This window comes from Lonchura striata, chromosome 3, assembly GCF_050655825.1.
Source record: "Lonchura striata isolate lonStrDom1 chromosome 3, ASM5065582v1, whole genome shotgun sequence".
Taxonomy (NCBI): domain Eukaryota; kingdom Metazoa; phylum Chordata; class Aves; order Passeriformes; family Estrildidae; genus Lonchura; species Lonchura striata.
Window position 1 is genome coordinate 39,603,716 of NC_140705.1, and position 23,973 is coordinate 39,627,688.

At 33.9% G+C, this 23,973-nt stretch overlaps 1 protein-coding gene across 24 annotated transcripts in view; it reads left to right on the plus strand.

The window, feature by feature from the left end:
• The window catches only part of LOC144246068 (uncharacterized), a 198,336-nt gene that overhangs the window by 63,621 nt on the left and 110,742 nt on the right, over nt 1-23,973 (plus strand). For 10 of the 24 annotated variants that reach the window (XR_014953691.1, XR_014953689.1, XR_014953688.1 and 7 more), the window contains one exon: nt 2,971-3,061. The exons of 6 other annotated variants lie outside the window; for them this stretch is intronic. Coding sequence is in view for 8 of the 18 variants with exons in the window: in XM_085574902.1 (XP_085431028.1) it covers nt 2,986-3,061 (76 nt within the window). In the remaining 10 variants the exon portion in view is untranslated. The remainder of the gene's footprint in view (nt 1-2,970; nt 3,062-23,973) is intronic. 8 more of the 24 variants (XM_085574902.1, XM_085574900.1, XM_085574899.1 and 5 more) reach the window with 1 other exon arrangement.

The following is a 23,973-nucleotide window of genomic DNA, read 5'->3' on the forward strand; positions in this document are numbered from 1 at the left end:
AATTGGATTTGGATAGCACTTACTCAATAGACAGATATGATACATGGTAAGAAGGTGCACTGTCTGCCCTGTGATAGATTAAACTACTTTGTAGGAAAATTACTGTGAGCCAGTCACCACCACCACCGTGGCTAAATCTTTAATAAAATTCTCTTCCATATTCAAGAGCGAGGTATGAAGTACACAATAAGCAGAGAGGAGTAGAGTGCCATTTATCAAACCACAGCTAGGTCTGTAATCTCCTGCTTTATCCTTTTTTAGTACTTTATTTGTCTTTATTGTTGCAAGGAAGCACATTTACCCAGGGCAGTGGGCTTTTGGTCCTGATAAACCTTTTGCTTTAAATTCTACCTGTGGGTTTTTTTTCTTTTTTTTCCTTTTTAATTTTTTTTTCCTTTTTTTTATTTGTTATTTATTTTTTTATTTTCCTTGATCAGATATCCATCCGGTCACTCTATGGGAGTAATTACTCTGTTTTGGTGGTCCCTGGATTGTTACATATTCTTTCACCCTTCCTTGCCTGACCTGACCCTACCACTCTTGTCTCTATGCTACAAAAAGAAAGGGGGAGAAAATATTATAACATCTAAGACATTTTAGAAAGAATACTTATGCCTGTGCAGAAGACAGTCTAGGGTGTATTGCATAATGCTTTTTTGAGGCTATTTGGCAAGATGGCAGTGTTGAAGCATGTTGCAGTTGGCCCCTGGGTGGCACTACATGGCTAGATCTGGGACTAACAAAAACAGTTTGAATAAAGGCCCAAAACATAATTGAAGCATTTTTCTTCTTAAAAATTAAAGACTTTGACTAAATTTGTTGTTATTTGCTGAATTCAACACAAATTCACAGTACTAATAAATTGAGTTCCTCTAATTGAATGACATTCCAAAACGTTCTGTGTATCTTGACTACCTGGTAATATCTGGATCGTTTCTGGGAGCACACTGATATTAAGTACAGATTCAGTGGAAGGGTTCCTATGGGTAGAAGTATGTGACTAGAACTGCTTTGTGCTGCCTGAATATGCATACTACCAGTCTGTGCTGCAGCCCTGGGGGTGATTTTTTTAGTACTATTATAACCCTTTTTATTGTTTGAATAGCAGTTTTATGACAAAACATTTATATTCAGCCTGCCTTTGTACTTGACTGAAAGAGAGCAATCACTGAGAATGATAAGGCAACAATGGTAATGATAACTGCATTTATGGAGGCTTACAGAATTTAAACGGGCATGCAAAAATAGACTTACAATAGTGCTCTACCTGTATTTGAACTGGCTTGGGTATATTTCTTGTGCCTGGCCCATGTTTGCTTGTTGATGGATATGTTGCATTTTCTCCTGTTTTTCTCTCCTATGGCATTTCTCTTTGTATGAGTCTTACCTGTATGAACATCAGGTTTATCTTAACACTGAAAGATGTCCTAGTAAGAAGGGGGAGTATAACCATTTTTCAAGATCCACATCCCTGAAATTATTGCTTAGCTTACATATTAAGATTTCAGAGTAGGTATTATGATCAGAATGCATCAGAGTGGTCATTACCTGTCTTTCAATGTTCTATCTCTCAAGAAAAATAGGGAATTCTTTCATTCTCCCTTGAGAAAAAGTGAAGAATAATACTGGACATTGGAAAGTAATCCAAGCATTTAAGATCAGCCCTTCTGTTGCCCAAATATTGTTAAGCAAAATAAATTCTAATTTTTTCTTCCTTTGCTATGAGGTTTTCTCCCCTTTGAGGTTCACTCAGACACATTCACAAAGACACACATGCATATCTGTGTATTTCCTTAAAATTTCTTATACAAGAACTTAAGACAGCAATGAGAAGGTTCATTGTGTTGTGGGAGGGAACAGTTCCTGGATCTCCAAATTTTGTGTAAGGGGAACAAAATTACACCAAAGTCTACATATATTTTAGTATGGGTTAAGAAGAAAGGAGGTGTGTATTATACATTGTCCTAAAGATATTTTAGGGCTATGTCCAGCCACGCTGCTCACAGACTGCAAAGTAGACTTACCAGTGCTAGAGGGTTTCTTACTAAAGAAGAGACTGCTCTCATGGAGTTAGAATGACACATTCAGCCTACTCACCTAGATTTTTTTTTCAATATTTTGAAATAATTTTTTCAGGGAGCTATTTTTTATGAAAACACCTTTTGGTAAACTAACTATAATGTATATTTTCATAGAAGTGAATGACCATTTTAAAGATCTTTAAAATTTTGAGCCATACATTTAGATTTTATTGTTTTTGAGAGATGGGAATCTCAGTACAGCTCAATTTCTGCCATACTATAGTTTTCCTATGATATAATTTCTTTCTTCACCTGTATTTTAATTTTTCTGTACTTACCTATCCATTACAAGTTTACAGTATATAATATCTATGTGGCAAAACATAGTGAAAAGTAAGTGACTAGAAATGTAAAAAAAAAAAAAGGTAAAACCAAAGATATCTTATATTTTATTTGTGTGTTATTTTTCGATTTCAGAAACTTACTAACTACACTCAATTTTTTAATGTATGTATATGATCATTGCGTGTTAATTTCTTCATGTGCCTTTCTGCACTAGTTAGGCATTAAATATTCTTAAATTAATAATTCTAATTCTGTTTTGCAAATGAAATATAAGTAATGCAAACATTAATTCACTTTGCCTTACAGTATTCTGGAATGCTGCATTCAAAGATACGTCATTTTCTACTAAATGTCTTTCTAATACTTCTGTGCAAATGATACCTTTTCCCCAGGCCCAGCTACTTAGTGGATATTATTGAACAAATGTCTTTTAAAGGATTGAAAAAAAGTGAGGCATTATGTGAAAGAAATTTTTGAAAATGTGCATGGACTATTTCGGAATATGCTTAGTGAATATTAAGCAAACACCCGAAGTTCCTGTGCTGCTGCCTAGAACCAGCACTTCATTACCTATTACGTGCAGTGACTTTGAATTTTTTATTAGGTACTGGTCTCTTAGCCTGTAAGGCTTGAGCATGATGTCTATGAGAGCAATTTCCAGCAGAGAGAAGCCTTATCACAGATTCACCTAAAAGGTAAGGATATTTTTTAATTTTTAGTTCACATGCTGAACACCTGCCCACGGAGCAGGAAAGAAATTTGGTTTAAGGGTTGATTATGCATGTCTTACTCATATACAGTAAGTCCAGAAATAGGCATGATGAACTTCAGATAAACCCAGAATATGCAAATGGGGAGTACAATACCAGCATATTTACCCCCTAATTTTGTGCTCTACTACATTTTTAGTACCTTTTTTTTTTTATCAGGTTGCTGAGGACATAGGAGAAAGGCTTATATATACTTCTGATTTATTTAGTTTCTCCCAAATCTGCAGTATTAATATTTTAAAAAAGCAAAGTTGAACTATGAATCTGGCAGGTAATGTAAAAGAATCATTACGCTTGGCATTCCTCATATTTGCTAAGGATATTAACAAATATAAATGAGTATTAGGAAAAAAACAGCACAGCTGGAGGAAATTATGAAAAATCAAGAAAGGTAATAATAAGAATGAGAGGAGAAAAGACACAACAGTAAACCTAGAGATCCTGAAGGAATGCTTTTATTACTTTTTCACTGAAAATGGCTTAAATGGACTTTTGAGAGTGAGGGACCATATTACAGTGGCTCATAGTAATAAGTTTTAAGACTATTAATTGCAGGAATTCAAATCAGGTAATTTAGGGGAAAACAAGTCTTAAGAAAGCATGGGCTACATTCAGAATGTGGTGATAAACTGATGGTTTAAAGAACAGACTTTGGTAAAAGAATAGAAGGAATGACAAACTTTGAAACACAAGACGAACAGGGACCGTTGATCTCCAATTTTCTCATATTAGCATCATAAATTTAGCAAAAAATAACTTCCATCTTAGAAGTTCTTGCTTTTTCTGATAGAAATCTTCTCTTGGACTTCCTTTTAGAAACTAATTTACTTTTCAATATTTTTTCATTTCCAATTTATAAATAACTCTTGTGCCAAAAATTGCATGTGAATTGGTAATTGTCTTTCAGCCTGATGTTTTATGTTTTAGAGCAACTTATTGCCATTTTGTCTTTAGCCAATCCTTATCTATCTTTCAATTTCACTGCTTGACTGTTTTCAGTTTGAACTAACCTTTTCATATGTGTTGTTTCATGAAGTACCTTGCTGAAATCTAGGTGGATATTTCCTCAAGCACATCAGTTATCTTATTAAAAGAAAGCTATTGGATTAGTCTTCCTGCAATTAGTATACGTTGTATTCTAAAGCTGGAAATGTGTCCTTTTATTGATCATATGAAAACAGAGATGTTAGTGATAGTGCAATGAAATAATTGCTCATGCAAAGGGAGGGCCTTGTCATCTACACTTTCTGAACAGAGAATTTGGGTTATGCCATTTAAAAGGTTTTCTTGAAAGCAGTCTCTTTTTTGATAGTGGGGCCTTAATCCATTCCCCAGTTAGAGTGAGCATACATATCATGACAAATCTTTCCTCCATTAAAATCGTTTGCTGTCCTAAAATGAATTAGTTGAATCAATATACTCTTCCCAAGGTTTCCCTGAGGAGACAGGAGCAGCTGCTAGAGCAGCAAGTGCTGCCTGAACAATCAGACACCAAGGCAATGAGGCCACCACTGGTGTCACCAGGGAGCAAGAAGCAGATCCTTGTAGGGAACTGGGGGAGAAGGTTTCTCATGGGTACCATAGTTTTGCTGAGGCAAAATTGAGAATCAGCTATGACTGTCAGAACTTGCAAAGCTGTGCAATCCTGGAAATGTATAATAGTAACACAAACTCCAGGACAGCAAGATAAGAAAGGAGGCTGCTGTTGTTTTTGATGTGTCATGCTCTTCTAACTACTTGAACTTCTTGAACAGCTGTGTGGAGAGTTACCACCAATTAGTTAATTAGATTAATATGTTCTCAAGGCTAGCTTGAGGTAACATTTCTATTTCGTTTCTCATGCTTGAAAGATATCACAATATGTAATAATGAATGTATTTAATAATGAGCATATTCTCCACCTTTTTCTGAAGACTGTTTTTTTCTAAAGACCTGCAATGCTGCAGAGAATAGGAAGAAAAAAAGTAAAAAAGAAAAAGTCAGACATAAATAAATTGAAAAGTTTGAGCTGGATACTTTCAATTGGCTTACTTTGCACAAATTAGCAGACTAGAATTTCTGCAGAGGTAGTACATATAACTTTTTTTTGATTTTTTTTTTCTAAATTGAAGTAGAAAAAATACCAGTGCCATGGAACAAGTATTTTTTCAACTGAAAAATATTTTATGGCTTATTATTTTTCTTTTTTATTCTCTGAAAATTAATAATTTTTAAGGAAAGGCTGTGTAAACACATTCAGCTTTACAATTAAAATTTGTTCTCAGCCTCAGAAGAGCTGATGGTAGAACTTGATTTGGAATTCTCCATCAAAATTATTTTTCAATAGAAATAATTCATGCTTTGAAATTAGAAGTGGCATTAGTATAAGTCGACGGTAGAAGTCCCCTAATTAGTTTGAAAATGAATTCTTCACATTTTTGCAATTAGATAACTGAAAGTTTGAAAAGTGAATTTTTTTTTTTTAAGTGTAGCTTTGAAAACACCCTCCGGTCATAATAGTTTTCTAATTTGTACTAAAAATTGCAAATCAATATAAAAATATTTGGAGTGTTTTCAAATTACTGATTATATGTATATGAAATTTTCATAGTTTATAATATTTTTCCTGATTATTTCAATAGGATGACATTTTGAAATTTGAAATTATTTTTTCCTGTCTACCCCATTTCTTTGCGATGTTTGCTTGATGTACACTATCAGCTGGTCTTTCAACACATCTCCTTAAGCAGTGTATTTTATTGTTTACATGAGACTTTAATTCAATAGGCAGCTGAAGTAGTTTCTGTTTGTATGGCAGGGTTACACACTTGTACAAGTTGCAGATTTGTGTATTGTGAAATGGCTGAATATAATTATGAAAATCTTGGTTGTTTGACTTATGATGATTACTTTCACCAGCAAACAATATAATTTTCAGTATATGACACTGATTCCTTCTTAAACATTTTCTTTCTCATTATCAAATTGACGGTACATTTAAATATCAAGTCTCTATTTCTTTTCTTGGTAGTCATTTGAGTTGTTAGGATTGGTCTTTTTATAAAAATTGGGTCTTTTCTTAAAACCTCTTTCTTTGTTCAGCACAACTTCAATGTGTGGGACATATCTCCTTTCATCACAGCAGGGGACACTGTGTATTTGTGGGATAAACTAGTTCCATATTAGCAATGTGGAATTGTTTGAGCTTGTTTGCATGTTGATAGTGCCTTTTGTGATGGTAAGTGTTGGGGAATTCTGTCAGCAATAGTATTTTTTTTCTCAATACTTAATTCATATCCTGTAAATATGCTGTTCCCATTAAGCCTAAATGCTATTTTATTGTCTATGAATATAGGATATGTTGATAATAGCACAAAAATAAACTAATCTGAAATTAATGGTTAGTACTGATGACTGAAATGCCTACACTATAACTCACATTTTGCTGCTTAAAAGAGAATCTCCCATAGTTGCTGTACTGAAAGCTTTCAGGGTTGTTTGGAATATGTGTGTGTAAGAGTTTATTCATGGAGCTGGAGCTGTGAAAGCACATAGCCCACGTGAGTCTCCACATTGCATACTAAAGTTTGATGTATGGTGAACTTCAGTGGGAATCTCTCACAGCAGGTCAGGTGCCAGGCTCCTTGTGAAATGTCTGGTAAGGGAACCTGTGTGCTCCAGTGAAGAATGGAACTTTTTAATCTGGGAATTTAAGTCAGGTTTAGGCAACCAAGTACTCATGTTGGTTGCTCTGGCGTAGCTTTAGATGTGTATGGAAAAAGGAACCTAGGCAATTTAGGAGTATTAGAGATAAAAACTTATGTATTTCTGTATATATTTTTATGTCTTCATGTTACATACTCGTGTTTGATCTCCACTTCAGATGCCTCACTTGATTTGTAAATCTTACTCTTTCCTTCATATTTTATAAAGATGCATGTTGATATAAATTATCACTTTATATTACTTTTTTATTTATCATAAGAGCAACCTTTGCTACTTTACTTGTGAGTGCTCTGCTGTGCCCATTAGAGGATATAAAGAGGAGAGTGAACATTTTGTTATTTCTGTAGAAAAATTAATTTTCTAATTTGATTTTTTAAGTCTGCCTAAAGAAAGTCAAACTTCATTGTAGCTACACTATCAAATCCTTTTAATTTCATAGCATTTTTAAAGTTGATCTTATTCTTATCTATGAAAAACAAGAATTATTTTAGACTCAATTTAGGCCTGGGAAGGACAGGAATGAATATGCAGGGGGGCTGTTTGGAACCTACACTATTCTGTGCAAAAGATAAGCAAAGAAATAATTTACCTAGGAAGATCTTTTTATAAGAAATCTGCTAGCAAGCTTTTTCCTTCCTATAAGGGTCTCATTTAAATAGTTTCTAATGTTGACTTTTGGCCAACAATGTCTCTTTTTCCTTCTATGATGGAAAGGAACAGCTCAGTAATAAAAAATACTAATTTCTATGTCTTTCACATTCATGTCAGAGAAGACATGCAATTTATAGAAGAAAATTACAAATCACATTATGAACTACTTAAGAATTTCAAGAAAAAACAACAACTTCTGGAAGAAAATATGAAAAATGCATAGGGATTAATATTTTTTCAGAAGTTTAGACATGATATTTCCTTTTTTTGAATGTTTGTGATAGTTTATAAAGAGGTTTTAAAATTGAATGACAGTTTCCATCATGAAAACATAAGGAAGTTTTTTTGTAAGGTCAAAAGAAAATGTGAATATTTCTTAAGTGGACTACTTGAAGGAAAGTATGTGACTGCATCCAAACTGTTACTAACCTAAATTCAAATTCACCTACACATTTGCCTCACAAAGCATGTAATTTAATCATATTAGTAAAGTGTATTGGTGAGGAATTCTGAGGGAGTGGATATGCATTGGTCTTTCTTATAACATGACTATATTGCAGTCACCAGGCTTTGAAGTGGCAGTGCCTGATCTTTCCAAAGTCTAGTTGGGATATGCTCATTTGAAGCACCAGGTTCATAGCATGGGAAAAATATTCAAGAGATCAATTATTACTCCTGACTCACAGTGTATTCAAGCTGTCTTTATGACTCGTCACTGAGACAATAATTTGATTTGACAGGCAGATCGGGTGTTATTAAAAGTAAAGGATTTCAGTTACTTTAATGCACATGCAAGGTGTTACCAAGATCTTCATTAAGAGACCCAAGAGCACTGTGGCACTAGTGTGGTCTGCAGGTGAAGGAGCTGGAAAATTTCCCACTTTTGTAATTGGGTGGTGAATTAATTGTATATAGTTGTCCACAGAGGGCATTAACTAACAAAATGTATCTCTCACATTAAACATTAAAGTTGATATGAGCACCTTTTTCAAAGAAAAGAGGAATTAACAATTTAGACTGAGGGCTCTGTTGTGCTACTGGTGTTATTATATTATTTTTTATTATCTAGTATGAAAAATTCATTACCATCTGGATCCCATTTTACTAGATACTGTATATTCATATAAACTAAAATTAACCTATATAGAATTATGAAAACAAAAGAGGAAAATATTGAAAACTAGATAGATATAGGAGACTAAAAGAAGCAAAACATGTATGATTTAACAGCATTCTTTAGAAACCTTTTATGAAAGAGTAAAGCATAAGAAAATCTTATTTGGGATTCTCTGGAAATGTTTCTTCAGAAAAAAAATCACTTCATTATTATTTCACCAAAAAAGGCAAGTACTGATCTGATCATGAGAACATTTAGAATTTAGTGATCCTCAACTGTACTCTATTATGTCTGTTTCATTATTTTGCAACTGGTAAAATTGGTACAAATGCATGATCAATCTTTTTATAGGAAGGTTAACTCTTTTATATAAATCCCAATGAATTTAGGCATATCTAAAGAGGTTTTTTTTTTTTTTAAACTTTTGGTAAATTATGTATTATTTCTTAAAATATAAATTTGTGAGGGACCATACACTCCACTAAGGACCTGTGTTCTGGGCATTTTACAGCAGTCCAGTGTTAAAATACCTATTTTCAGACATTTAAAGGCAACAGTTTAGAAAATATGTGAATAAAAATGTCCACTACTAGCTGGTAAACCACTTAAGCCTTTTAGGCTGCTTCTTTGAATTTTTAAAAATATTCATAATAGTAACAAGTACCCTTTACTTGGATTTTTAAAATATGTTTTCTCCTATCAAAGAATGTATTCTATTGTACTCTAATTCTAACTCTTACTGTGTTGTTTTTTTTTTTTAAGAAGAGCAAATATTAGTAAATGAGAGCAAATATTAGTAAACTTACCAATTAAGTCTACTTGTAATTAAGTAAATGTAAATTGCCATATGCTCACTAAATTTCATAACAATGAAGATAATAATTACCATATATATATAATGGCCTGACTTCCAAAACAGGTGAGATATTCTCTGTCTTTTTGTTTTTATTAGTGGTTTTTTGGATGAATACTAAAATCAGTTACAAAATGTTATGAAGAGCAAAACTGTGTTCAAATTTACCAATTCAGACTTAAAAAACTGTAAATTCCTATCCTTGCTGGTAAGGGTAAACAAAGAACTGATTTTCAGTCTGGCACATGCAAGCTACAAATCTAAATGTGAGGCAATTAAAAAAGTTTCTTCAGCTTTTGAATTCCACTTACATGAAACTTTACAAAAGAATAAGGAAAATATTTAAGATATTGGCACTGAAACTTCAATATCAATATCTTTAACTTTTCTTTTCTGAAAGATGCCATTTTTGTCTTATTCCATCGAACAATCAAACAATGTCTGAAGGGCAAATATAAAAAAAAGGTGAATGTGCTTAAGTAATAGTCTAAAAAGGAGAGTGAAAGGAATTTTTTAGAATTTAACCAGTAATAAAGATAACTCATCAGACTGTGCATCCCAAATTACTTTCATCTTTGTCTCGAACATATCCTAAATCATTCTGTGCTTTCCCTCAGTCTCTTCATGGTTATTACATACTAAAATATTGTTAAATATAGTGCATACTCTAGATGTATATTGATATATTGATATTATTTTGTAATCAGTATTTTGAACACTGGAAATAGTCAGTTGTTCTTGCTAAATTGGCACACACTACTCCATAAGTGGTTACCCTCTCTGAGAAGTAACAATATGAATGCATAAAGCACTGTCAAATATGAAAGGGCTTTCCAAGCTGCATACTATTAGTGATACCAAAGTCCTTTCAAAATACCATGAAACCTTTCACAGATCTCCTTCTGCTAATGGTAACTACTATGCTTCTTATCAATGGAATTGATGGTACCAAGCAATTAGATTTTCTAAAAACTAGATCAAGGGAGAGTTATGGACATGCAGTATGCATTTAAGACTATGGCTATTCAGCCTGAGGAAGAGCTGCCTTCCTTTGGATTAGAAGCAGAGAGGAGGAAGCTGGAGCTGGTGATCTAGTTTTGTTTTGTTTCACTTGTGAAGTTAAATGAAATAAAGAATAGCAGTTAAAAGGAATCTATTAGGGTAGTTATTGATATTTTAATTCCCACTAAAAAAATTTGGTAACTTAAAAAAATCTGCTTAGAAGAACCCTTGGAATACATTCTACAAGTATTTTAAATAAAGATAGAATATTCATGTGAAGGACCTATAATTCTTTACCTTCATCTTTCCTTATTCTCTTCATTTACTCTTTCTCCAGTTTTTGGATGAGATCTTCTTTGGTAATACAAAAACCAAACCAAACAAAAAAAACCAAACCACACAGCAACAAACCCAACAGGACAAGTAAACAAAAACCCCACAAGTCCTGAATGTCAACAGAAGATAAACAGAGGAATGCAATCAAGAACGATGTTGCAAATCAAGCCTAGAATCAGACTATCAAGAATTCAAAAACTTTCAGCTGTTTGCAATTATGGTGGTAATTGCTATTTTAAAATGTTTTCCTTCTTCCAAAGAAACTCCATGTTGTTAGCTGAAATTCTAGGTATTTTAAATCACAGCAAATCTCTGTGCAGCTGATGAAGGCTAAATATTATAGGCAATCAAAACAACATATTATCTACATATTTCAGCTGATTAAAAAAAAAAAGTAGCTTTTGGAACTTCTTTAAGAAGTTATTTTACTATGTAGTTCTAGCTAATTACAACATATTTTTCAGACCAAAACATTAGCATTAGATATTTTAAAGCAAAATGTGATGGATTTTTAAGGAAATTGTGCCTGAGGTCTTTGCTGTGTTATTTTAGTCAAAAAAATGATTCCTTTTCTTTCTGTTGTGAATCAGTTTTGCAGTGAAATCTTGGTTGTAAACAGCATATAATATATAAAATTAAAATTTCTGTAATTAAAGATTCTGGAATTTAAAGATTGATGTATCAACATTACATAACATCAGTGGAAGGTGTCCCTGTCCATGGCATAGGGGTTGCAATTGCATGATCTTTAGAGTCCTTTCAAACCCAGGCTATTCAATGGTTCTGTGATTCTGCTGGGTGTTTTCTTTTAGCTACAGTTCATTAGTTGATATCTGAAGAAGAGATATAAAGGTAAAATTCTAAAATGTCTGCTTGATCAATACCCAGCAAATTTACAGTATTTATTTTGAAGCTGTATTCAGGTAAAAAAGCAAATGAGTATTTTTCTAACAGTTATTATATACGCACTATGTCTGCAGGAAGCAAATGCAAAGGATTGGCAGGGCAGTGATGACACAGCACTGGTACCACTGCAGTAGGATCAATGTTGCTGGCAGAGCTCTGTGTGGAATTTTCTTGAAGTTGGAGACAAATTTTTAGTGCAAGATCCTGACTTACAGACCTTATTTATAGAACAGTCAGAATGAACAACTGTATTAAAGTATTAAAATTAAACTGTGTAAGTTTTGTGCTGTGGCTGGGGTTTTGTTTGTTTGGTGGTTCATTTGTTTTTTTCACTGAAGTGGGGCTGGAAGGTGACTGTAAGTTTAGGATAAAGGAGAGTCTTTAGGCACCAAAATAACTGCAACTATAAAATTTGTATAAAATTGAGACTTGGGTTAATCTGTTAAACACCTAATTTTGTACTCACTGATTCATACCGTTGAGGCCAAGAGCTTCATAAATATTTAGTGTATTTAGTAAGCTTGTGTGACACTTTCAGGCAAAATAAAGCCAATAAGCTTAAAAAGGAAGCAAAAAGGGTTCACAGGTTGAAACCACGTGAAACCACGTAAGTACATAGTACAAAGTTTAATCTATAGTACTAAATTATTAAATCCTCCAAGGAAGAGAAATCTCATATAATTGAAAGAGTATTTGGGAAAATGACTTTTTAACATTAGGGTAAATCTGTTAAGTGTGAAAATATGATTTTAATCAGGGCATGTATGTAGGGGATTTTTGTACAAGTAAGCTAGTCTTATGAATCATTGAAGAGGGTCACTTGAAACTTGTTTTTATGATCTGCAGGATAGAGGAAAGTTAGGGAGGAAAAAAACTTATCATGACATTGAGTCATGACTTTTGAGTTTTAAGTATATGTTGCTTTTCTGAGTTCATACGTAGCTAACTTTTTCATAACTAAAAAGTGTGCTAGAAAAATATCCAAAAATACATTTGGATCACATTTATAATATGGCTACATATTTAGAAACAGACCTCTCATACTTCCTCTTATGCATTAGCAATAAAGGGATTTCAGCAGAGGTCTTTGGTTTCTAGGACCTATAAACCTGAAAATAATTATGAAAGAGATACCATGGAGGTTTTTCCCTCTTACAAAATGTCTCTAAATCTGATATGACATGATATTATATGAATGAGAAAATGACTATGATTTCAGATGTAGAAAGCCTGAAAGTAAATCTGTAGTATTGCAACCATACCTGGGACAAGCACCACTCATTTTATTTTATGGAATTCCTGAGCCAGCTGATAGATTAATCACTTTTGACAGTAACTCACTTTTTGACCTGTGTGGCAAGGAGAATGTCACAGCAGTAGGAGAGGTTCTGTGATAATTGGAAAGTGAAGGGGACTTGGTGGTGCAGTATCTTAGTGCATTAGCCTTTCCCCTCTGGAGACCTTAGTTCACATTCTGCCTTAGGGTCACTAGTGAAAATTCATGCTTTGGTATCCTACCTCTATTTGTACATATGACACAAAAAGACCCCTATTTGGAAAAATGTTGTCTTTCTTCACTATAAAACACTCTATTGGCCAGGATCTTAGGGCCAATGTACGTTGGTAGAAAACTTAAAAAGCTTTTATTCCTGCAATATGTGTCTGCCAAGATTACCTCCCTGAAAGAACATTCACTCAATATATTACTAGAAGAAAAAAAAAAATAAATAAATAGTAACATCTTCTAAGCTGATATGCATGAAAATAATGCAAATAATGCAGGAAACTCATCTGCAATATAAAAGCTGCAGTGATATTTTCCCCACTTACATTTGGAATTAACTCCTGCTAATCTTTCTTGCACTGAAGTTATATTTATCTTAAACTGTTTTACTTGAACCTCCTTCTGACTAAGATTTTCAAGTGCCAGAGAAGTGCTATTTCATATGCAGTGGAGTGGAGCAGTGATGACATGCAGTGATTAATTAATTCAAAAAAGTACATGTTCCCTAAAGGTATCCTGGGAACCACTTTCCAAGCCTCTTTAAAAGAAACATATTGCCTGCATTTACAGGTGGTAGTAAGCTGAATATAGATTGGTTATCAGTGATGTACTGCCTTTTATTACATTTGAAGTGCTTACTCTTATTGCCTTGTAACAAGGGTGCTGCAACTAATTGTGCTTAATGATCCAATGCAAAGAGCTTGAATTTTGTATTATTAACTCCTCCTATGTTTATCTTTTCATCTCCTTCAAAATTTACAGGTTCCAAGTTACATTAGAGATTTGAAGCAATGTGTGAACACTTTAACTTGAAAATCCTCACAAAAATGTTAGCTGTGTTTACAATTGTGTGAGAGCTTCCCTCTTTAAACATGAATTAAATGTTCAGGATGGGTCCAGCCTGAGAACCTTGGTGACTAAACCAGTCTGTTTAAGGATGCAAGAGGCATCAGGGAAGATCCACAATTTTATACCTTTCAGGCAAGAAGCAGTAGCAATTATGGCTCCATCTCTGGAGAAGGTAACCAGAATTTTCAGCTAACCCAGTATCCATTCTCTATCCCTTTTTGACAATAGTTTCCCTCTTCCTTTAAGGAAACACAGAGTAACGATTAAAACCTATTTTCTACTTTTTTTTCCATCAATAATTAGAAAAAATATAGAGGGAGTATCAGAAGAAGCAAAGGATTATAGGACGAAGACTGACAGAGGATACTTGAACAGAAAGCAGAAGACAAGAACAGAGCTGTTTGACTGATAAATCTTTCTTTTCAACTGTGCTAGCAAAAAAAGCCTGAATAAGCATCAACAAATTAAGAAACTTTAATTTAAATTTATACTTTGAAGTCACCTTTTAATAGGGTGATAGAAGCCTTCATTTGAGACCTTTTCTTTGCTTGCATGAAAGATCTTCCAGAATTGTGAAAGCCTTTAAGTGGCTTCTATAGTAAGTAGACCCTAGATCTCTTTTAAGTGTCCTAGATTTCTTTTCTTTGAATAGTTAGGTTTTTTCAGTGGTTACATTTTGTTGTTTCTGGGGCTTTTTTGTGTGTTTTTTGATAATTGTGGGATTTTAGTGTTTTTTTCCCCTAAACCAGATGTAGTTGATTGGAAGTCCCGAATAAGAAGGAGAAGCAAGAAAATATTGAAGTGTGATTTTCTATACATTGTGATGTTCACATAAAGGAGTAAACTAAGATAGGCTTTCTCTTGGCACACCTGCATCTTACCAGATCAGCAAATTGAGAACTATGAGTTGCAGGATGTTGGCAAATAAAAAACCTGAAATAGTCCTTCAACGCCTTAAGCAAGTTGGTACAAAACATTACTTTTATTTTTTTATTGTAATTATATATCTAATGTCTTAAACCAAAAACCTTATGAATAATTCTCTTCCTAAACCAAAATACATATATACAGCACATTTAAAATTTTGTTCACTTATGCTGTGTCACATCATAAATGAGGTTCTAAATGAAGTGAAAGATGGCTGGATTGATGAAGCCCTTCTGATGTTAAAGTTGGAGAAAGAGTGTGTTCTTCTTCTGGAAACCTACATAAACCTCCCAAGGAATTTTTTATGACTGTTAGTTTTCATTAGCCCTCTTTTCTCAGCAGCTACATAGTATTTGTTCTCCAATTTAAGTCTTCAGTGGTCAACAGTGTTTCTCTCTAATTCAGCACTAGTTCACTAATTCTGACTTGCCATTCATCCTGAGACAGCTGAAATTTGTCTCTATTTGATCCTATGCTCTCACAGGTGTGTAGAGTTTAAACATGCTAATTTTTAGAGATTCTTTTAGTTTTTGTTTTTAATTACAAAAAATAGAAGTTAAAGGTAATGTAGCAGTTGCAATGAAGATTTCTAGCTGTTAACAGAAGTGTGTGTACTTCTGGACTTGATATTGAGTTGAGAAAATATCTGACAACTTATTTTTACACCACTTAAATATTGGTGTGGGTTATTTTTAAGTTTCAGTGTTGTTAGGTATGATGCACAGAAGCAGGGTGAGAAAGTGATTTCATGCTCTATTTCTCCAGATGAAGTTTTGTGCTTTGTTGATGAATACTGACATGTAAACACAAATTGCAACTCCCCAGGTCTAACAATGGTATATTAAAAAAGTGTTTACAGAAGCCAGAGGTGGACTTTTATAGGCCCCCAAAACTTTTGAAATTAGTTGGTATTTTATCCTGAAACAGGTTAGCTTAAAATTAGCCATTATTGGTTTTAGTACTTTGAAGAGGATGAATGGTTTACATGCTTTTTAAATAGGTTGTTTGTTGCCAAATTTTTAATTATATTGAACCAAAAAAATGGTGACCATGTTGGAGTTTTATTTTGTTTTGATTGTCTATTTCCAAATAAGCTTACAGTACTTGGCAAGATATAAAAGGACTAAGTTATCTAATCCATGAATATAAGAATTCATCTATAGCTTTACTTTTGAAATCTCTGGAGTAACTCTGTCTTTGCTATTACTTAACACAGAATTTTTCCACATAACTGTTTTTGGATTTAGGTTTATTGTAATATTGTGGGTTTATTGTAATATTCATGGCTTTATCTGTGGCTCATGATGTCTCTGAGAACAGAGCAGATAGGAATGAAAACTTGTCCAGCCAGTCATGAGGCAGTTGTAGCCCACCTTCAGCCTTTAATCATTAGCTTACTGTAACTGGGCTCTTTACTTGGTTGATACATTTTCTACATGCAATTTAAGAAAACACAGTTTTAATTTTAAGTAAAACAAATAAATGCTGCATATTTTCACTGGGAAAAAACTTAGAAAAAGTTTCACGCAGCTCTACTCAAAGTCATTTTTGGCTGTGATTCTTGCTACTACTTCATCATCTCAAAAAAGATTATCACCTAATATTATAGCAAAGTGTCAGGCAACTTATCTGGCCAGAAATATATTTCTGAGCTATTTCTAGTGTTTTATATTTATCTTTGTTTCCTAACGTAGCTTTGTGAACATAGAATTTGATTCCATTAAAAAAGTGAATACTGTGGGTCATTGTTAACCCACATCTTTGGGGTCTGAGAAAAAATGGTGGAGAATGAGAAAGATTACCTTATTAGTTTGATAATAGCAGCAAAATATTTAATAATATATGAGATAACATTATGAAAAGGTTTAGGCAGCTGCCTACATTCCTAATGAGAATTTCTGAAAAACAGTCATAATCACTAGTTTATGATAAAGTATCTGAGGCTTCAGATGTTTTGTCCAGCAAGCACTTATTTCATAATAGTGTGTAAGTAGGTTTACTAAATAGCTATAAATGTAATTATGACACTCTGATATAAAATTGTTTCAGAGGCAAAGTTGTTTCAGTTAACAATAATGGAGTACTTCTTGATGAAGTAAAATTATGGCACTCTGTGTTCATTATAGAAACCAGCATACTGCTAATAAGAGTATTATTTAGCATGAAAATAAGTTTTGCAGCCCCTTCTTCAGGCTCTGTTCTTTGTTGCTTGGAATGTAGAAATTAGGTAGCTGTGGGTGAGTAAGGCTTTGAGCTGACTTTTTTATCCTGTACCCTTGATAGACTTTGCTGCAAAATGTTCCCAGTCATAACTCTACATGACATTAGGGTTATAGCCTGATTATGTGACTACAGCCAGGTGCTGTACACCTGACAGATTTCAAGAGGTATAGAAAAGGTGTTAAAGAAGTGTCTCTGTTATCCAAAGTCTGTATCAGGGAGGAACTGGCTACCTCCGCAAGTATTTCTAACTCTGTTTTGCTCAAAACAAATCTTGAAGTTTGTCTTTCATGTATTTAGAACTCTTTAAAGGAATGATTCCTTCAAAATGACAGTGACTCCTGAAAGAATAAAAGCTTAAGAAAACACATAACATACTGAAATATGCACACATTGTACCTCTTCTTGCCTAGTTCTCCATGAAATGTCAAAAGAACCTCCTACTGTGATATGTCTGTGAGCTCTGCAAGACTGATTAAATTTCTATATAATGTCAATCGTTGCATCCTGTGAACCATAAATTATAAAATTTGTTTCTATTTTATCACTCCATAAAATGCTTTAAAACTTTTTTTTGTATCTGATACAAAGAATAATTGGTGAGTCTCATTTTATTTGTGGCAATTTTATGCACATAGAGAAACAGAATATAAGTGTGGAGTATATTCTTTATATATGTGTGTGAAGGGAATAGATTAAGAAAGCATTTACTACAATAAAATATATATATAATATTATCATTTATTTCTCAATTTTGCAACATCCCAAATTAAGGGACGGAAATTAGGTGCCCAAAGTTGGATATGTTAAGGTCTCTTGAGAGCATAACAGAGAATATTCAGGCTGTAAGAGAAGGCAGTTTCCTCCCTTACACTTTTAACTAGTGGAATAGAGAAGTATATTCAAGAGAGTGGTGTTAGAGAAGATTTGCTTTGTGACAGAAACTAGTGTTAAAAGGGCTTGTGGTCATTTCTCACACCATTTCAGGATGTGTGGTTTCTCTTCAGAGTCTCCACTTACACATTTAAATCGTATTCAATATTTTTGACCTTTTGGCACCACACACCAAGAGGCTCATGTGAGGAATCTGTTCCTCTTGAATTGCTGACTGTAGTTTAAGACCATTGTTCAGAGAATTTCAGGATTAGGAATTTCAAACTGAGATGAATGTAATAAAAATGCCTTTATTCTCATTCTCATCTCTGTCTCACACTCTGTCACTCTCTCTCACAGGGTTCTGTACTGCAGCTCATCACCATTGCATCTGAGTGCATTCCAAATAAAATAAATAACAGTAGCAAAGCCTCTAGGGAACATCATGGGGAACATCAACTTTGAGAGGCAGGGCTTATAAATCTGCATGCAACACTGTATGAACGTGCTTAGGTTGCTTCCAGACTGGAGCTGGCTTACATCCAACTCTTGAGTAAAGTGTACTTGAGTGACTCCAGGTCTATATTCTCTTTATGGATTTTTATTTGAGTTGATGTCTCTTTCAGGGCAAGGATACAGTGGAAGAAAGGTGAAAGAGAGAGGACTGTTTGTAACAACTTTGTGTTTGTGATAACTGTGCACAAAATTTTTATTCAGATTGTTAGTCTCACAGTTATGAGTATCCCTGTGATTTCTTGTGTTACTCCTCAATGAGAATGAGCATAACTTTAATAACTGTTCTTATTAAAAAAAAAAAATCACAGTGGAATTAATTTGATTTTTGCATGTAAAACTGCATGCTTCCATTTTTTTTTTATTTTTAAAGTTTCATGTATCTTTAGTATTGTAGTTATCCTGAACAATATGTCATTAAACCAAGAGCAAATGTAACTTGATCATGATGTAGTGGCTTTCAAAAATGTAATATTAATTTTGAGAATGGATCATAAACAGAAGCATCTAGTAGAATTTTGTGACATATAGTCTGTGGCAAAAAGTATGAATAGAAGTGGAAATTGCAAGAATTTTGAAATTTTAAGTGACAAGTATTGTAATAGCAAAATGTAAGGCAAACAGTTACAAAATTCCTAAAGTCTGAGTCAGATTAAACCAAATACAAGGGAAAAAAAAAAGAGGAATTAAACCCCTTCCCCCAATGAAAGCACAGTGAGATTTTAGGCATCATAGGGCAGATATTGTGGGTGATTTCCTGTATAACCTAGATGCTGCTAACCTAGATTCCTAGATCTCATGAAGGGATTTCATTCCAGTCTATTCAGAGGTTATCTTTATGAAATTGTCTTACAGCTGGCTATTTTCTCAAGAGCTGACAAAGAAATGGTTTGCTGAAACATTTGAGCATCATCAAAAACACATGGTAACAATGAGATATTCAGTAATAACCATTTTTATCTAACTGCTGATAAAACCTCTGGAGTTTGGACAACTTCTGAACGGTTCGTGAGTGCAACTAGATTTTTGAGTGAAATCTGTAACTGTAGGAATTGGGGTTCTAAAGTCAGAGGCCTTGATGCAGTACTGTGCTTTGATTTTGGGCCTTCTGCTAGGTTTCAGGTGAAATACACTTTGTCCTGGGAGGAGAAAACAAGGGTATGGGATCATCTATGATAAGCAGGTCTTCTAAAGTTCTCTTATTTTGGTATGTTGTCGCTTGCTATATATTCTTCGCATTTCTTGCCTAATTCATGTAGTCTACCTAAAACTGAAAATGTTATCAACCCTTGCAAAATTACTGCTCATTTGCCAGATATTTTTGAATCTGCAGAAAAACAAACAAAACAAACAAAAAAAACCCCAAAAAACTCTAGTATATTTGGGAAAGTGTTGATTTTGTAATACATTGGCATGATTCCCTCAAGAGTGATTCTGACGTTTTCCCTGAGAGGATCAGCATGATACAAATACAACAATTCAACAACTAAGAGAAAGCAGTGGAGTTCCTAAATTTAGAGGAAAAGACAGAGGAATTTAAACGTCAGAACTCAAAGTCTGCATGGTTTTTTGCTAAGTTGGGTTTTGTAATTTCCATTCTTAAAGGATGCATTATTTACTTAAATAAGGAAGTATCTATTAGTGTTGTACATAAACTTGATGGCAATTTCATAAGCTAAATGAGCATGGCATACTGTTTTCCAGTTTTCCTGGCTCTGAGACAAATATAAAGACAATATCTCTCAGTTTAAATTGTAAAGGAATTAATGACTTGTGTTCTCTTCAATAACCAGAGATGAAATTATCACTGTTTAGAAACCAGAGAGTAATAGATTTGTTTTCATATGTAACTCAGAAAGTAGAAGAGAAATTTCAGTGATATCTTTAAAACATTTAAAAGTAATTTGATTGGAATACAACAAAAATACCAAAATACCTATCTATATACATATATTTTTTCCTCAAGGATTGGAAAGTTGAATAAAATTCATTTCCTGAAGCCAGTAAGCCATTCCTATGTGTTCTGTATAAGTCTTTGTAGAGAATATTTGGGGAGAGCATTTTAGAAGACATCAAAGAAAATAATATTTCTCCTGTACAACTTCTTTTTGATCACTAAAAATTATTTTGACATACTACATCTGATACTACATCTGATGAAGACTATGTAAGCTATTAAATTTGTTTGCAAATGTTTGTTATTATTATTATTATTATTATTATTATTATTATTATTATTATTATTATTTGAAAGTGATTTTTCCTAGGTATTAATCAAACTCCTATTTAATTTAATTTGATTTTTATTTTACCTGGAATATTAGAGCAAAGTGGCTGTAAAGCTAACTAAAGACAGCAAAAGGTGGACATATGAACTTGAATCTCATGAGCTGCTGCTTTTGATATTACTCAAGAGGCAATGTGGGTCTAGACTGACAGCTGAAAGAATGCAAAGGCTGAAGGTTTGTTTCTTGGTCACCAAACAACTTACAATGACTTTCTGGCTGGATTTTGCAGAGGAGCAAGAAGGTATATATGTGGGAAGAAAAGAAGAGATTTATAGTGCTTTATCAGAGTTCCTGAAGGAACTGAGCCTCAGAATGTCAGCTAAAAGGGAGGGCAGAGAGAATATATCAGTAAACTTACTAAAATTTAAACATTTTATTCTTTTTCAAGTGTTAGGATCTTTTCTTGAAGCCTAAAGAATGTATCAGAATTTTGAAGTTTTTGTTTTTTTCTCAGGGAGGTTCTGGTTTACAACCTTTGCATAGGACCTCAGGTTTTAGGATTTGGAACAAAGGCATTACAATTAATAGATGCTTCACAGAGTTCCAGTCTGTATTTGAAATACATTGGTTTCTATAAGGAATACATATGCCACAAGTTTATTTCTTTAAAATGTTCCTTAAAAAATCAACTTGTTTAAATTCAGATTCACTAGAAAACATTAAGGCAACAGAAACCTTCATCTCTTTTTCTTCCATGGGGTCACAGATACAGAACTTAATTCAATTTGAGAAACAAAAATGAATAGAGAAGTAAACATCCCAGAGGTGCAGAAAATTACTCAGAAATGTGGAGGCCTCTAAGGTATTCCCTAGTTAAAGAAAATGTAGGAGGAATCAATAAATGAAGATGCCACTTATTTGAATTCTGGGAATACTGCTTATCCCAGCACAAAGATAGCTCTTGTCAGCTCACTTTAAGGAAGACTTAGGAAGTAATTAATATTTTGAATCAAAAAGGCAAAACGTTTGGAAAGGTGAAATATACAGGAAAATTGCAGAGATTTTTCTAAGGAAAATAACCAGTGCCCTAGATCTGTAGATGAGAGTTTGTAGACTTGCCCATGAGAGGGGCAGTGAATAAAGTGACAGCTAAAGCTCTTCAGCTTTTCATTGCAAATGTCTTTCATTGCAATGTCTTTTGTCTTTCATATTTTTCCTTTTTCTTGACTTCCTGCAGAATCCTTCCAATTTTGACATTAGTTGGAATAGAAATTTGTAAGATGTTGGCCCACTAGCAACTGGGCTTCAGTAACCACTATGTATCAGACAGGTTCTTAGCCACCTGCCAGGCAAAGATAAAGGTCCACAGTGTTCAGAAAAAATTACAAAGGTGAAAATTTTAGGTGTCTGGTTTTGTTTTTTACTCAGAAAACATGAAGATACTTAAGTTAAATACCTTTAGTTTCTTCAATTATATTTCTTGGTGACTCAGCATAAGTCTTCTTCAAAAACTGAAGAATTCATGCCAGACCTTTGATGTAGAAACCCTAACAACAATTGAAATTTCAGCTCCCAGTCTTGTTACCCAGTGGTGATATTATATTTCAGTGAGTTATAATACAAGAATGAGTAGCATTTAGAAGGGCAAAGGCATGGAAGTAAGCAGAGTGCTTTCCACAATTCTAAAGCTTTGTAGTATTTTGGTTTGTTATCTAGAATAACTAAAGTTATATGAAACATCATTATTGAGAACCTATTAGTGTGTTTTGACAAACATTGATGCTAATCTCATGTCATAGAAATAATGTAAAAGAATTCATTTCTTCAAAATCTTACTATATATGTAGGCAAGGCCAACAAGGAGAGAAGAAACAAAATGTGGATTTACAGGATGGGAGCAGTAACTTTATAATCTCCACATACAATATCTATTACTAGTCCCTAAATAGGTTGCAGAAGCATTCATATTGGGAATGAGAGGTGATAATAGGTGAGACAATTACAAGGTGCAACTGTTTACCTTGGCTATCTAACTGCTAACCACCTATAATTAAGCAGACAATTTAGTGCTATATGACAGCTAGGTTAATGTAAATACTTTCAGCTAGTTGTTAGCAGCCTTAACTCTTCAGAAATTGAGCAGCTGCTGACTCAGAAAGTTTCATGCCGACTGGTGAGACAAAAGGAGGTCACAATTTACTAGGAAGTTTGAGAAATACTACATTAAATGGCACCTTTTCTCAAATATTCTAGTCGTCTTCTGATTTTACTTCACAAAGCTTGACATTTGTGGTTTGCTTTTACAGATCATAGGGTCTGTTCATACATTAACTCTGCCTATAATTAGGTGAGTGTAGCTAGCAAGCACAGCAAGAAATTCAGCTTTCTTTGTGGCTGAAATTCAGTCACAGTAAAGTTTTCCTGCATGGTAGCCCAGGTATTCACTGTTAGGTGGTTCAACGGCTTTATTTTTAATTTAGTCCTTAAAATCTGTTTTTGTCCCTCCTATGAATTATAAAAGTCTATGACAGTCATGTGAATACTAGAAATAAGTCTTACACTTCTGTTCTTTATAAAGAATTTATCCTTCTCTGACTGTCATGGTTTAACCACAGCTGGCAACTAAATACCACACAGGTGCTCACTCACTGCCCCACTCTGAGGTATGGGATGATGAATCAGGGAAAAGAATGAAACTCATGGATTGAGGTCAAAACACTTTGATAATCAAAACAAAGTACAAAGAAACCCAACCAAACAAAAAAATAACAGCAACAAGAAGAAAAATAGTAATAAAAAGGTAATAGTAATAAAAAGGGAGAACTAAAGCCCAATAAAAACAGCACAACTGCTCACCACCCATCAACTGATGCCCTGCCCTTTCCCCAGCAGTGACTGGCCTCTCATAGGCCACTTCATCCCATTTACATGCTCAGCAGGATGTCCTATGCTATGGAAGATCCCTTTGCCAGTTTGGGACAGCTGTCCTGGCCACGTTCCCAATCAACTAGCATTTTGTGCAGCTCCTCATTGGCAAAGCTTGAGAGACTGCAACAACTAGAACATCAGTGTGTTACCAGCATTATTCTCTTACTTCATCCAAAATACATCCCTGTAGCAGCTACTAAGAAAAAAATGAGCTCTCTCCCAGCT